At 37.1% G+C, this 14887-nt stretch overlaps 2 protein-coding genes and 1 long non-coding RNA gene across 3 annotated transcripts; 1 reads left to right on the top strand and 2 right to left on the bottom strand.

Annotated features, from left to right (window-relative positions):
• Positions 1-2337: 2337 nt before the first annotated feature.
• On the bottom strand, positions 2338-6448 carry LOC108240857 (extracellular calcium-sensing receptor-like). Its single transcript, XM_017424655.3, has 8 exons — positions 6150-6448; positions 5398-5692; positions 4999-5288; positions 4445-4740; positions 3875-4080; positions 3548-3769; positions 3321-3444; positions 2338-3236 (listed from the first exon to the last, which is right to left on the bottom strand). Exons 1-8 carry the CDS (start codon positions 6299-6301, stop codon positions 2338-2340), a joined length of 2484 nt encoding a protein of 827 aa, XP_017280144.1. The 5' UTR covers positions 6302-6448.
• Positions 6449-7125: 677 nt separating this feature from the next.
• LOC108240856 (extracellular calcium-sensing receptor-like) lies at positions 7126-11285 on the bottom strand. The gene is made up of 8 exons (XM_017424653.3): positions 10906-11285; positions 10251-10545; positions 9852-10141; positions 9233-9528; positions 8712-8917; positions 8390-8611; positions 8156-8279; positions 7126-8077 (listed from the first exon to the last, which is right to left on the bottom strand). Exons 1-8 carry the CDS (start codon positions 11202-11204, stop codon positions 7179-7181), a joined length of 2631 nt encoding a protein of 876 aa, XP_017280142.1. The 5' UTR covers positions 11205-11285; the 3' UTR covers positions 7126-7178.
• A 1130-nt stretch (positions 11286-12415) lies between these two features.
• LOC108240909 lies at positions 12416-13103 on the top strand. The gene is made up of 2 exons (XR_005234052.1): positions 12416-12592; positions 12662-13103. It is a non-coding gene; the product is annotated as an uncharacterized LOC108240909 (long non-coding RNA).
• Positions 13104-14887: the final 1784 nt, after the last annotated feature.

The raw sequence follows: 14887 nt of genomic DNA, 5'->3' as shown, positions 1-14887 counted from the left end.
CTCTGTACAACATGGAAACTCCTATCAGGTATCATAGTGATTAAGATGAATAGGCACATAATCTCAATGTCAATTTTATTTGTATAGCACATTTAAAAATAACAGTAGTTGACCAAAGTGCTTCACAATTTACGTCAACCATCAAATATAGAACGAGATTAAAACAAAATAAATTAAAAACACAAATGTAAACAGTAAACAGAAAACAAATTGAGTAAGAGTATCATAAAAAACATAAATTAAACTGTATTAAAAGCCAGTAAAAACAGATGCGTTTTTAAAAGACATTTAAAAAGAGGAAGTGAAGATGCCTGTCTAATGTCAGAGGGCAGGTTGTTCCAGAGTTTAGGTGCCACAGCAGAAAAACCTGATCTCCTCTGAGCTTCATCCTGGTTTTTGGACAACCAATAACATCTGCTCAGATGATCTCAGTACCCGGGAAGGAGCATAAGGCTGAAGGAGGTCAGAGAGATACGACGGTGCAAGTCCATGTAGGCATTTATAAGTCTTTAAAAAATTTTTAAAATCTATTCTATAACTATACAGACCCCGCAGCCCGGAATAGAGAAGCGGGTAAAGGAAATGGTTGGATGGATGGAACACACAGGGAGCCAGTGAAGAGAGGATAAAACTGGTGAAATGTGCTCTAACCTATGAGTTCCTGTTAAAAGCCGAACCGCAGCATTCTGAACATGCTGCAGACGTGAAGGGGAGACCTGACTAACCCCAACATGAAGTGCGTTACAATAATCAAGTCTGGTTGTAATGAAGGCATGAAATACTTTCAATACAATGAGCGAGGCACAGAAGGGAATTGGCACCAACGACGGTGGAGCCAAGCATCAGCTACTAGAGGACAACCCTGAACAACAGCCAGGTATAGCAGATAGCTTCTCCTGTTTTAAAAGATGATTTTCATCCCCTTCATAGTGAGTTTCAGCTTCTTCCCTTCGAATGGAGGTTTTTAGTCCCTAAATGTAGAACAAGACATTTTAAAAACACATTTTTTTTCCAACTGCTGTTATTGAAATGAACAAGCTAAAATGACTCCAACAAGCTCAGCGTTTTTTTAACAGATTTCATTTGAATGAAATCCAATGTTATTTTTATTTTAACACTTTATGTATATTTTATTCTAATTTTTAAGTCTTACTCTCCTTTTTTGTCTCCGACTTTGATTTTATGTGTGGAGCCTTGAGCATTATTACATGGTTCTGGGTATGTTAATGTGTTTTTACTTTTTACAGTGTGTGTGTGTGTGTGCACAGATATGTATGCTTGGAACCACTGCAAAACAAATCTACCCTTGGGTATAAATAAAGTAACCAAACCTAAGGTCTTTAACAGTATTCAGCAGTTACATCTTAGAATTAAGAATCTGAATGAATACAGACTATTTAATGGAGGGAGGTTGAAGGACTCAATGTGCAACATGTTTTATTTATTTATTGATTAACTTTTATTTAACCAGACAAATCCCACTGAGATCATAGATCTCTTTTTCAAGAGAGGCTTGGACTTCAAGGCAGCATAACAATTCACAACAAAAGTATTCTCAGGTCACTGTACAAAAACATTCACAGAAATTATAAAATGCCAATTAGTAAGTTATCTATCTAAGGAAGATCTACATCAGGCGATCATTCATCTAAAACAAAACACTTACCAGTGATTGTTGAAAATTTATTGACTCAAAACAAACTAAATTTTCAATGTATGAGTCTCTGTCTTTTGTCTCATTTTTAAAAGAATTACCCCAATGATGACCAGATGACCAGAGATTATTCTAATTGACCATTTTAAAAATGTAACAAAGAAATTGTATTGATTTGTAATTCACTTATTTAATTATTTCAACAGACTAATTATTTGAGTTAGGTGTTTTTTTAAAATAACTTGTTTTTGATTATTTTTGGTCAAATGTTAATATTGTTCTTAAAAGATTACATTGATCTTCAGTGGTTTTTTACCAGTATAGTGGAACATAGATTTTGATTAGGTATATTTTTTATTGGGAATGTTTCTCAGGAAGTAGCAAAATAAATTGTAAAAATAAAGTTGAAAACCAAACACAGCATTATAAAATCTTACCTTTAAAGTAAATATTAGGTCACAGATTTTTTTTTTTTCCCAAAATGACACAAACATTGAGAGATGACAAAAAAAAGTTTAAAATGTATGCATTCAGATTTTTCTGTTGTTATGTAATTCTTCTAAAAAAAAAAAAAAGAAGATTACAAATTTTCTGCAACAAATGTCAATGTTTCAGTTGTGGTATAGTTGCCATCAATTCACATTCATCGTTCTACTTTAACAAAAATACTCTAAAAAATATTTTTAATTTTTATTCATTAAATATTTCTTGGAATTTTTCTCTGGCTGAAATATAATGATGAAACATTTTGGAGCAAATATACACAGTATCAGTCCAAAACTGGAGGCCAGGATGGCAAATATCTCCACAGCCACAGTAAATTTTCCAGGAGAGCTGACATATGCTGGGATGAAGGTGATCCACACTGCACAGAATATCAGCATGCTGAAGGTTATCAGCTTGGCCTCATTAAAATTATCAGGTAGTTTTCGAGCTAGAACAGCTAACACAAAGCAAAAACCAGCCAGCAGGCCAATGTACCCAAGCACAGCCCAGAACCCAACAGCAGAGCCTAATGCACATTCCAGGATGATTCTCTCCTTGTATGTGGTCAGATTTTTCACTGGAAAGGGAGGGCTGAGAACCAACCAAACTGTACAAATTAAAACTTGAATAAAAGTGAAAAACATTACAGTCATTCTTTGTTGGGATGGCCCAAACCATTTCATTACATTGCTACCTGGAAGTGTAGCTTTAAAGGCCATTAAAACTACTATGGTTTTCCCAAGAACACAGGAGATACAGAGAACAAAGGTGATACCAAAAGCTGTGTGCCGCAGCATGCAGGACCATTCAGAGGGAGCTCCGATGAATGTTAATGAACATAAAAAACACAGAGTCAGAGAGAAGAGCAGCAGGAAGCTCAGCTCAGAGTTGTTGGCTCTGACAATTGGAGTTGTTCTGTGATGAAAGAAAATAACTGCTGTTATGATGGCCAGACAGGCTCCAATAACAGAGAATGTAGCCAGGATGATTGCCAGGACTTCATCAAAGGAAAGAAACTCAACAAGTTTTGGGAAACAAGCATCTCTTTTGGCGTTAGGCCAAAGTTCTCTGGAACATGGGAAGCAATCAGGAGAATCTACGGAATTACATAAAATGTGCTGTTAGCACTCCGATATATTCTAATGCTCATATAGAGTAAGAAGTAAACATTTAATGTTACCTGTTGTATTACTGATTTCTCCTTCAGGACAAAATATACAATTAAAGCAGCAGATGGGTTTTCCTTTCTGCAACACTTTACGAGTTCCTGGAGGACAACTCTCAGAGCACACTGACACTGGTACCTGTTATACAGCCAGATAAAATAACAAAATACTTTAAGAACAACTGTGGCAAACATGTTCACCAAATCATTATTGGCCAAAATTATACCACTAGGCTCTGTACCTGTGTGCTTCCCTCCACCCAGGTTATGTTCCTGTTGATATGAAACTCCTTGCCTTTTGGCAGTGATGCATCATAGTATCCTACTGTTACCAGCTCAATAACTCCACTCTCACTTTTCTGCCAATTGACCAGCTCATAAAAAGCTACAGGATCCCCGTTAGCATCAAATGACACAGGATAACCATTTCTAGAGAAGTTGACTTTTTTAAGTTCAGTAAAAACCTGTGAATCATAAAAAATGTTAAAGGAAAGAAATCATGAACAAATAATAGTTAAACTCACATTAAATGATCTTCAGGCAAGGAAAAAAAACAAATTTTAATTAACCTGTTTAGGTGCCAGTCTGATGTATTCATCACATTGAGTGCTGAAATTTGTTTTCTGACACACAGCATTGTGAATTGCATGAGCTATTGCATAAACAGCCTTATACACCATGTTAGTTACTCTTAATGGGGATGGTTCAGTGTATGGGCTTTTAAGCATTTTTAAGTCTTCAGTTCCATCACACACTCTCTTGGCTGAATCAGCATCTATTATTACATATAGACAGAAGCAGATAGTTTTAACTGTCAAAGGCAAATTACACTAACAACTTACATTTAATGTACTTAGGTCTTAAATTAAAAGACTTATTAGATAATTCAAACTATATATGGTGAAAACTAAAATTAGTAGTTGTTCTTATAATACAGTTACAATGAGTGTGAACTTGACCTAAGGCATTGTTAATTTGTTTTACTGAATACAACGTTTGTTCTTTCTGTCTGTATTTAGTTTAAAGATATAGAAGATGAATTTCAAATTCCATGGAGCTGCTAGACAATAAACATAACAGTGCAATAGGAAAAGCCTTGTTGTAGGTTATTATTATTTTTATTTTGAAACATTGCTCACTTTTTCTTAGGCTGCAGTTGAATGCATCCTCCCAGAACTCAGTAAGTAGAGAAGAGGCAGCTACTTCACTGGGAGAGAGATCCAGTAAGAAGTCTCTCAGTCCTGGGATTACAGACTGTTGAATGCCAACTCCGATGGCTCCTGCACAGAAAGTGAAGCTCATTAAGTTTGGGTCAGTTACCCAGGACTCACTTCCTATCCACTGACGAGGTGGTGGAGATTCCCGGGCCAGCTCCTCTAATAGGACCTTCATTTCTCCATTGGATAAAAAAGCCACTACAACCATCGCTGTTGACCTGTAGAGAAATTAAAAAGTGTTGACCAACTGACACACATTTTTTTGCCCATTATAAAGAAAAATACATAAAATTATATAAATCTATTACCAATAAAAAATACATATATTGAAGTCTTTTTAAGATATTTGTAAAAACAAATGTCAAGTTTAAAATAAAAAGAAACTTAATGTCTATTTTTCACCTATCACTGATTTAGTTTTTGTTAAATTGACTCTCATTAACACAAAACACAATAAAAATCAGTGAACTAAAAACCTGCGAATAACATCAGCTACTCTCTGGATCTTGCTAACTGGGTCAGTCCGATAAAAAGCTTCAGAGTACTCCACACAGATCCCCTCTCTCTGCGCTGCATCAAGAAAGGACGACATTCCATTATTTCCATAATCTGAGTCTGAGTGAACAGCACCGATCCAAGTCCAGCCAAAGTGTTTCACCATCTTGGCCAGAGCATCAGCTTGGAACTGATCACTGGGAATTGTTCTGAAAAAACTTGGAAACTGCTGCTTATCTGACAGGCAGGCACAAGTGGCAAAGTGGCTCACCTAAATCAAGAAAAAAGACAGTTTAGCTTGTTATCATTAAAGGAAACTTTTAAATGAGCAGGTAATTATAGAATTTCTTTTGGCAATAAATGCAGACTGGGCTTTTTACAAGTGAAATGTTGAAAGGTCCAATGATGCGAGACATGCTAATGGAAGGTGTCGATCCAGACTCTCCAACAACAGCTAACACCACTCCAGACTGAGAACAGTTGCTGTCTTTGTAAAACACAGGGTCTTGTCCATTTGATAGTTGAAATGCCACATGCACAGAAACAGGCACTGAAGCACATGAGTCATAGATCTGATATCCAAGTTGGATGCCTGGCAGCAGTTTTGTGCTGTTGTTTATCTCCTCAATGGCAAAAATCATTGCACGAGCAAAACGCAGGTCCCGGGCATCAATGCTGCACAAAATAATTAAGTGACTGCAGTCAATTACGTATAATTTATTAACATTTTAAAAATTATAATAATTAATAATAATTTCTTCAAAATATATAAAACAAATCACAGAAGTATGAAGTTTGATAATGGACAACTAATATGTCAGTGAAGTCATACATTTTTTAAGTTAAAAAAATTGTTGACTAACTGAATGCAAAGAATCAATTAAAAAAGCAGTTCAGTTCCCATGCAATGTGAAATCAACATGTGTGGATCAACAGTCATTATCTACGCTTTAAAATGCATTAAAAAGATTGTGCTGTGACACAAACAATTGTATTTGAAAATTTCAACACAAACATACAGAATATGTTATTTGTCCCACGGTATTAGCTTACTGCAGTCTTTGCAACTAACACATCATTTCCATTCATAGACATCAAAATTTCTTTTTCGCCACTTATCTTTCTTACTAACCTGCCTGTGCATCTTGAAGGTTCAGGCTTGGTGGTGTAGTTATAAATCACTGTATGCAGTTTGTAATGAATGGAAAAAATACCACCAATAATAAAGTCCCCATCCATTGAGAATGCAGGTAAACGAGGGGTACTCTTCAGGGTGCATCGCATCAATGAAGACTCTGTACTAATATCAGCACCAGCTGGAGCCACAATGGGCTCAATCCTTAGTTTCAGACCATTCAAAGACCTACCAAGGACAACAACTGTGATCACTTTAATTAGGTTCACAGCTAACCTCAGGCTAAGAAAAACTAATTTGATCTCCATTGCTCAGGTGTCTGTATTTGAGTGTAGATCAGTTCTTACTGGTTTATGTACCTCCTCTATTGTACATCAGGTGATGATTCATCTGCAACACAACACCCTTACGTGGTGATTGTTGATTATGTCATTTAATGAAAAAAAAGTTCAAAATTTTTACTTTATGTTTCTGTCTGGATTGATATATTTCAAAATGACCTCATTGAGGACCACAGATTTTTACCATTTGACAATTTCTAAATTTTACAAATGTAAATACATGAAATTTCAATTGCTTGATTTGAAATGATTAAAAGATGGAGGTTATTATTTATTTGAATTACAGTCCCAAGAAAAAGATAGTATTTCGTTACACTTTTTGTGAATATGATTATATGTATTTGGACATCATATTGGTCTTTAGCTGTTTTTAATATTCTCTGTAAAGTCAAGTGCACATTTTATTGAATTTTTATTTATTGGGAAAAAAAAGAGTAAGAATGAACTCAATGTCATGCACAACTGTATTTAATTTTAATTAAAAAATGTATTAAATGACTACAAAAAATTACAAAAAACAAACAATATACAATTATAAAATTTATGCATTTAATCTTTTACTCCTAAATATATAATTCTAGTAAAAGAAAAATAACGTATGGAGGATTTATCAACAACAAATCTGAGCACTGTTGGTTTTTTTACTATAACAAATCTCTTATATGTCACAGTTCACACTTTATTTTTAATTTTTGTTCATTAAATGTTTCTTGGAGTTTTTCTCTGGCTGAAATATTATGATGAAACACTTTGGAGCAAATATACACAGGATCAGTCCAAAACTGGAGGCCAGAATGGCAAATATCTCCACAGCCACAGTAAATTTTCCAGGAGAGCTGACATACGCTGGGATGAAGGTGAGCCACACTGCACAGAATATCAGCATGCTGAAGGTTATCATCTTGGCTTCATTAAAATTATCAGGTAGTTTTCGAGCTAAAATAGCTAACACAAAGCAAAAAACAGCCAGCAGGCCAATGTACCCGAGCACAGCCCAGAACCCAACAGCAGAGCCTAATGCACATTCCAGGATGATCTTCTCCTTGTATGTGGTCAGATTTTTCATTGGAAAAGGAGGGCTGAGAACCAACCAAACAGTACAGATTAAAACTTGAATAAATGTGAAAAACACAACAGTCATCCTTTGCTGTGGAGGCCCAAACCATTTCATGGCATTACTACCTGGAAGTGTAGCTTTAAAGGCCATTAAAACTACTATGGTTTTCCCAAGAACACAGGAGATACAAAGAACAAAGGTGATACCAAACGCTGTGTGCCGCAGCATGCAGGACCACTCAGAGGGAGCTCCGATGAATGTTAATGAACATAAGAAACACAGAGTCAGAGAGAAGAGCAGCAAGAAGCTCAGCTCAGAGTTGTTGGCTCTGACAATTGGAGTTGTTCTGTAATAAAAGAAAATGCCAGCTGTTATGATGGCCAGACAGGCCCCAATAACAGAGAATGTAGCCAGGATGATTGCCAGGACTTCCTCAAAGGACAGAAACTCAACAGGTTTGGGGAAACAACCATCTCTTTCTGCATTAGGCCAGAATTCACTGGGACATGGGAAGCAATCAGGAGAATCTATGAAATAAATTAAAAAAGACTGTTTGGACATGCATATTTCATACTTCAGATACAGATAAAAACTTTTAATGTTACCTGTCATATTACTGATCTCTCCTTCAGGACATGGTATACAATCATAGCAGCAGATGGGTTTTCCTTTCTGCAACACTTTACGAGATCCTGGAGGACAACTCTCAGAGCACACTGACACTGGTACCTGTCAGAAAAACACGGGCAAATTAAAAGGTTAGTTGTTTTTGCATAGCAGTAAATGGTATTAATTCATGAACTTTTAATTTGTGGATTCATTATCATTAGGCTCTTTACTTTTGTTTCACTCTCCATCCATGTTATATTCCTGTTAATACGAAACTCCTGACCATTTGGCAGTGATGCATCATAGTATCCTACTGTTACCAGCTCAATAACTCCACTCTCACTTTTCTGCCAGTTCACCAGCTCATAAAAAGCCACAGGATCCCCATTAGCATCAAATGACACGTTGTAACCGTTTTGAGAAAAAGTCACTTTTTTCAGTTCAGATAAAACCTTAAAAAATTAAGACATCCATAAAAAAACATAAACAGTTTAAACTAAGTTACACAACTTCATAGCTAAAAACAGTCAATCACTTTTTATTGAAACTGACCTTTTTGGAGTTCAGTCTTATATTTCTGTCACACTGAATGGTGTGATTTGTTTCCCAACACACTGCATTGTGAATAGCATGAGCTATTGCATAAACAGCCTTGTACACCATGTTAGTAACTCTTAGTTGAGATGTTTCAGTGTACGGGTTTTTGAGCATCTTCATGTTTTCAGTTCCATCACACACATTTTTGTCTCGATCAGCATCTGAAGACATTAGCAAAAACTTAACCTAAAACCTTTTTTTTGCAGAAATATACTATTTAATTTCACCTTAACACATAACGCTGAAAAAGCAATTCAAATTAGGTGGTCCGATATTTTTCCAAGGTATCAAGAAAATTGTAAAAGATGCAGCTAAAGTCTTTTGTCTTTGTTCAGTTTTAAAAACATGCCATAAAATGGCAGTGAATAGATTTTGCATAAAGTTACTACAGAACAAAACAGAAAACTTCCTGTGGGTCTTAAAATAATAATAATTAAAAAAAACAAAAGTAAAAAAAGCAATGAAAGACTTCTCACTTTCTGTCAGGCTGCAGTTGAATGCATCCTCCCAGAACTCAGTAAAAACTGAAGAGGCAGCTACTTCAGCAGGAGAGAGATCAAAAAGATATTCTCTTAGCCCTGGGATGACAGATTGCTGTATAGCAACTCCAATGGCCCCTGCACAGAAACTAAAGCTTATCAAATGTGGGTCAGTTATCCAGTCCTCACTTCCTATCCACTGACGAGGTGGTGGAAGCTCCCGAGCCAGCTCCTCCAACAGGACCCTTATGTCTCCGGTGGCTGTAAAAGCCACAACAACCATCGCTGTTGACCTGGAATAGCATTAAAATTAGTTGATTTATCAAATTTTCAACAAGTGCTTTATTCAGCCCATAAAAAAGACAAACAGGATATTAATAATTAAGAACTAATGGGAATTTGCATTTAATTCAAGCCTATTTTACTTTTTTAAAAACAAAACAAAACAGTTTTTTTTAAAAACTAGGCTCAAACACTGAATTATTCTTTTTTCATAGTTTTCACTAAAACCTGGTGCTTTCGTTTTTTTTTTGTTTTTTTTTAGTGTGTGTTTTTTCTGTTTTTGTTTAATTGGTTCACAACAACACAAAGACATCACAATCATTGAAGAAGAAACCTGCGGATAACATCAGCCACTCTCCTAATCTTGTTTGGAGAGTCAGTCCGATAAAAAGCTTCAGTGTACTCCACACAGATCCCCTCTCTCTGTGCTGCATCTAGAAAAGACGCCATGCCGTAATTTCCATAATCTGAGTCTGAGCGAACAGCACCGATCCAAGTCCAGCCAAAGTTTTTCACCAGCTTGGCCAGAGCATCAGCTTGGAACTGATCACTGGGAGTTGTTCTGAAAAACGTTGGATACTGCTGCTTATCTGACAGACAGGCACAAGTGGCAGAGTGGCTCACCTAAAGCAAGAAAAAGGAGAACATACCTTTTCAATCAAAAAAAAAGATCATTTTAAAATCAGCAAGTATTTTTCAGAATTTCAATTTTCAATAAATTTAGGTAATTTACTTGAGGAATATGAAAAGATCCAATGATGCGTGACATGCTGATGGATGGCGTGGACCCAGATTCTCCAACAACAGCCATCACCTCACCAGCTTGTGAACAATTGCTGCCTTTGTAAAACACAGGGTCCAAGCCATTTGACAGCTGAAATGCCACATGCACGGTCACGGGCACTGAAGCACATGAATCATAGATCTGATATCCAAGTTTGATGCCCGGCAGCAGCTCTGTGCTGTTGTTTATTTCAGCAATAGCAAAAGTCATTGCACTTGAGAAACGGAGTTCCCGGGCAATAATGCTGCACAAAATCAGTTAAGAGTAAACTAATATTCAGATAAAATTAGAAAAAATAGCAATGTAAAATATTTACACCAAATAGGTAAGTAAACAAACAGAACATAAGGAAAACATCTGTAAGTGAAAAAATAAACAATTGAAATGTTCAATTTAAAAGTAGCCTTAATAATTTTTTTATTCCTAAAATAAGAAATAACTTCAAAATTTCTAAATGATTTAAATATACATATTTACCATATATACAAGAATACCATTTTTACTTAAATACAAACTCAGAATTCAAATCACAACTAAATGTACAGCAAATCATGTTTTCATTTCTACACATCAACCTTTTCCACCTCTTTTTCCTCTTACTAACCTTCCTGTGCATCTTGTAGGTTCAGGCTTGGTGGTGTAGTTATAAATCACTGTAAGCGGTTTGTAGTGAATCGAGAAAACACCTCCAATGAAAATATCACCATCCATTGAGAATGCAGGTAAACGAGGTGTACCCTGCAGGGTACATTTCATCGACAGAGCCTCAGTACTGACACCAGCACCGCTCAGATCATCTATAGGCTCATTCCTTTCTTTCAAACCATCCAGAGAACCCCCCAGGACAGCAATTGATATCAGCTCCAACAATCTCAGGCCACTAAAGACAGAGCTGATCTCCATTTCTCAACTCTTTGTTTATGGATGTGTGTGTTAAAGTATGCTTTGACTTGTATATGTACCTCCTCTAATAATCTTCAGCTTGTCATTCATCAGAAACCAGATGCTTTCTCCCAGTGATTGTTATTGATAAAATATTTCCATGACTTTATATGGTCATCATTTCCACACTATATTTCTCTACCTTGTGTTTCATATTTTCAAAATACCTTTTTGAGCATAACAACGTATCTTCTCTTTTTATTTTTTCCCTTTTTATATTCTTTTATTATTTTATATTACAAACAATCAATTACATGCAAATGTACCATCTTGTATATTACTGATGCATCTAAAGACTTGGAAAATTTGTAATATGAAAATGTGATTATTTGATATCTAGTACACTTATTTGAACTGGTTCATAACTGAATTTATTTTTTAGAATTAATTTTCATTAAATGTTTTTTTTTTTTTATTAAGTTTGATTCAAAGAGGAATGTATTTTACTGAACATTAAATTGGTCCTTCCTTTTTTGCATGATGGTTTCAACAATTTGTGCTGTGGACTAACACTGCATGAATAAACTGGTCTGAATAAAATCAACAGTATTTGTCAAGAGAAATGTTTTTAAAAACAATACAACAAACCAGACTTTAGACTTTGGTTGAATATGTACAAATACAGGCAATCAGGGTGTAGAAACTGAAGCAATCCTGCTTTTTTATTAATTAAAATTTAAGCAAACATGAAACAGAAGCCAACAAGAAATGTGAGGTGAGCATCAGGGATATTGGCAACAAAATGAGACCATAAGTACTGGGGGAGATGATTACTGATGGAAAACAGTAAAGCTGTATACAAATGGAGCTCTAATATAATGTGACATGAAAGCCTTAACCCTAACCTCATCTATGGTCATGAGCTTTGGGTAGTGACCGAAAGACCGAGTTTGTGGATACAAGCGGCTGAAATGAGTTTTCTCCGCAGGGTATCAGAGTAAAGCCGCTTCTTCTCCACGTCGAGAGGAGCCAGTTGAGATAGCTCGGGCATTTGATTGGGAGGCGTCCAGGAGGAGGCCCAGAGGAAGACCCAGGACACTGGAGGGACTATGTTTCTCGGCTGGCCTGGGAACGCCTTGGGATTCCCCGCGCTTATATTACCTATTTCCTCGGTTTTCTGACAGATTGCTGGTGGAAAAATTGCATAGGATGGATGTGCTTGTGTAGTGGTATAGAGGTATAGTAATTCCAGAAATAGTTTCCAGGTGAGGAGTTCCGGTTCTGAGGGTGGGCGTGGTGTATATAAGGGAGCTGAACGCTCATTCAGGATGTGTCGTCTTTGTTTTCCCACTGTGTGGTTTGCGTCCGGTGGACTCTGGCAGCGGAAAGCAACAAATCGCTGGCTGGTGGTAGGTTTTCTCCCTCCCTGCACTTTAGCCGATCGTGGTCAGAAAATCTCAATTAAAGTGTGATTATAGGTAAAAACGCCTCAGCGCTACCCTCCTCTTCCTCGGTCTGCGAGTGTGTGTGTGTGTGCGCATGTTTGTGGATCGGCAGGTAAGAGATTAACACTCATTTAAGCTCCGGTTTCTTTTAATTTTAGTGACTAATCCTTTTATAGTCCCCACAGTTGGACCATTGCTGCTCTGTCGGTGTGCGTTTCCCGGATTTGTGCTGATTTGCTCTGCTTTTATCTACGTTCATCTCCCGGATGTTGTACGCCACTGTTTTTGAGGTTGGACTGTGGTGCTGTATCCGCCTGCATTGAAGCGTTTGGGGCGTGGCAGCGGCGCCCATCTCATCTCCCGCTGTGGCGTGACAAGAGGGCCACACCGGGTCCTGATGTTTTAATTTGTTTTGTCTGATTTCTATTTCTTATTTTGTTCACAGCCCCTTGTTTTTCTTTATTTAGCCCGGGCTGATATTCTCGTTTTTATTTAACTGTTTGTGTTTTGTTTCTGTTTGCAGCTCCTGAGGTCCGGTGTTGGTGTTGGTGTGGTGACGGCGTCTCCCCCGTTTGCGTGCTGTGATTCTTGAGTTTGGGTTGTCTCACTGTGTCTGGTGTTAATGGGTTGTTTTGGTTTGCGGTGCTTGGTGGATGTCGTCCCATAGCGCCCCCTCCGGCCGGTAACCTCAGCTGCTGCAGTTTTTTTACTTTCTTTTATTTATTTTGATTCGGTGTCCTTCTTAAAAGGACTAATTCGTTTTAAAATGAACATTTTTTAGGAGAATTTAATAAAACTTCTTTTATAATTGTGAACTGCCTCAGATGTTTTAAATCTTCGCACAACTGAACCTGTGTGCCTCAGACAGGAGGTAATATTCTCTGGGTGAAATTCCCAGAGTGGCGTTGTTGAGCAACCTATTGGAACTAAAATCCCATAAAATCCAAACTTCCGTCTAGTGACGCCACACTTGTATAACTATGACAGGTGCTGATCATGTGGAATGAGGAAATGCCTTTTTTATTAAGGAAAAGTATTTTTTTCAAGGTGCTTGAGGTGGTCTCTTTTTGCTTACAATTACTGCACATTTGGAAAATACTCTCTTACAGAGAACAAATGATGCTAGCAGGAATAAAAAAACTGTTTTGCTTATTTAAACACATAAAGGTACAGATTTTGATGGTTCAGCCAGTAAGCCAATGGGTCTTCTGATATTTCCAGTGGTGGGTCTATCATGCACTGCTGCAGATCCACTGTAGCATTCACTGTGGAATTCCTTGCCCTCCCTGCTTCAGATACATCTATGTCCAGAGTTTCCCAAAGGCTAATATCTGAAAGACAAACATAACCTTAATCATCAGTTCTGAAAAGTTTCAACTTGTGTTCTTTTTTGCTTGTACTTAATTTTTCTTGCATTTTATCAATTAATATTACCTGTGGAGGAGGGATTATCAACATTTGCTAGTCGTTTTTGAGCTGATGTGTGAGGCTATTTATTTGTAGGTGTGTCAAGTGGTATGTATCTTATCAATTGTGACCATTGTGCTGTCAGTTCTTCTACCGATCCCTGTGCCTGTACTTGATTGTAAAATCCTATGGCTTTGAATCTAGGATCCAGCAGTGTGTTAAAGGTCAGATCTGTTTAGTTCTCCAAAGTGTTAAACCTGCTTTGCATTACTGACATCAAGTCCTGTCCCAGCTGTGTTATGGCTTAGTTTTCTCATTGTTTTATACAAGTACTGTATAAGATTAACATTTTTCACACTAGGTTTACCTTTGACACTAAGACCCTCCTCTATTCATCAGTTATACTGTTCCCTGGTTAAAAAAAAAAAAAAAAAAAAAAAAGGGCAAGCCATTGCAGACATGCAGCAGCTGTTTCATAGTCTTCCGAGAACACCGGTCAGCTGAAGGGGTTCAGGCACCTGATTAGGGTGCTTCCTGGATGTCTCCCTTCTGAGAAATTTGTCACAGGAGAATTTTAGGCAATCTGTACCCTTGAGTATGAAGTCTCAACAGTCCGCCCGGAGTCCGCGCGGCTCACAGAGTGTGTACAGTACGCCCAAGTATGTGGGGGCCTAATGCTACAAGCGGTGCGGGTTTGTATTCTTCCAAAGTCGTACTAAAACATTACAACTTCTTACATATATAAGGCACACTGTTGTTTTTTGAGAAAACTGAAGGTTTTTAAGTATGCCTTATAGACCGGAAAATATGGTAAGTGTTTAATTGCAAAGATTGTTCAACAAAACTATCCCA

Source organism: Kryptolebias marmoratus, linkage group LG2 (genome assembly GCF_001649575.2).
Source record: "Kryptolebias marmoratus isolate JLee-2015 linkage group LG2, ASM164957v2, whole genome shotgun sequence".
Classification (NCBI taxonomy): domain Eukaryota; kingdom Metazoa; phylum Chordata; class Actinopteri; order Cyprinodontiformes; family Rivulidae; genus Kryptolebias; species Kryptolebias marmoratus.
The sequence above is the reverse complement of the archived record's forward strand: the minus strand, read 5'-3'. Positions and strand labels throughout refer to the sequence as shown.

Excerpts from the sequence above, each read along its gene's own strand:
- LOC108240857 (XM_017424655.3), bottom strand. The coding sequence starts at position 6,301 with ATGCGATGCACCCTGAAGAGTACCCCTCGTTTACCTGCATTCTCAATG. Across the intron at positions 5,693-6,149 it reads CCTTCAAGATGCACAGGCAG|CATTGATGCCCGGGACCTGC; the intron begins GTTAGTAAGAAA and ends TATTTTGTGCAG. Across the intron at positions 4,741-4,998 it reads GTAGCTGATGTTATTCGCAG|GTCAACAGCGATGGTTGTAG; the intron begins GTTTTTAGTTCA and ends ATTTCTCTACAG.
- LOC108240856 (XM_017424653.3), bottom strand. The coding sequence starts at position 11,204 with ATGGAGATCAGCTCTGTCTTTAGTGGCCTGAGATTGTTGGAGCTGATA. Across the intron at positions 8,612-8,711 it reads TAAGACTGAACTCCAAAAAG|GTTTTATCTGAACTGAAAAA; the intron begins GTCAGTTTCAAT and ends TAATTTTTTAAG. Across the intron at positions 8,280-8,389 it reads GGATGGAGAGTGAAACAAAA|GTACCAGTGTCAGTGTGCTC; the intron begins GTAAAGAGCCTA and ends TTTTTCTGACAG.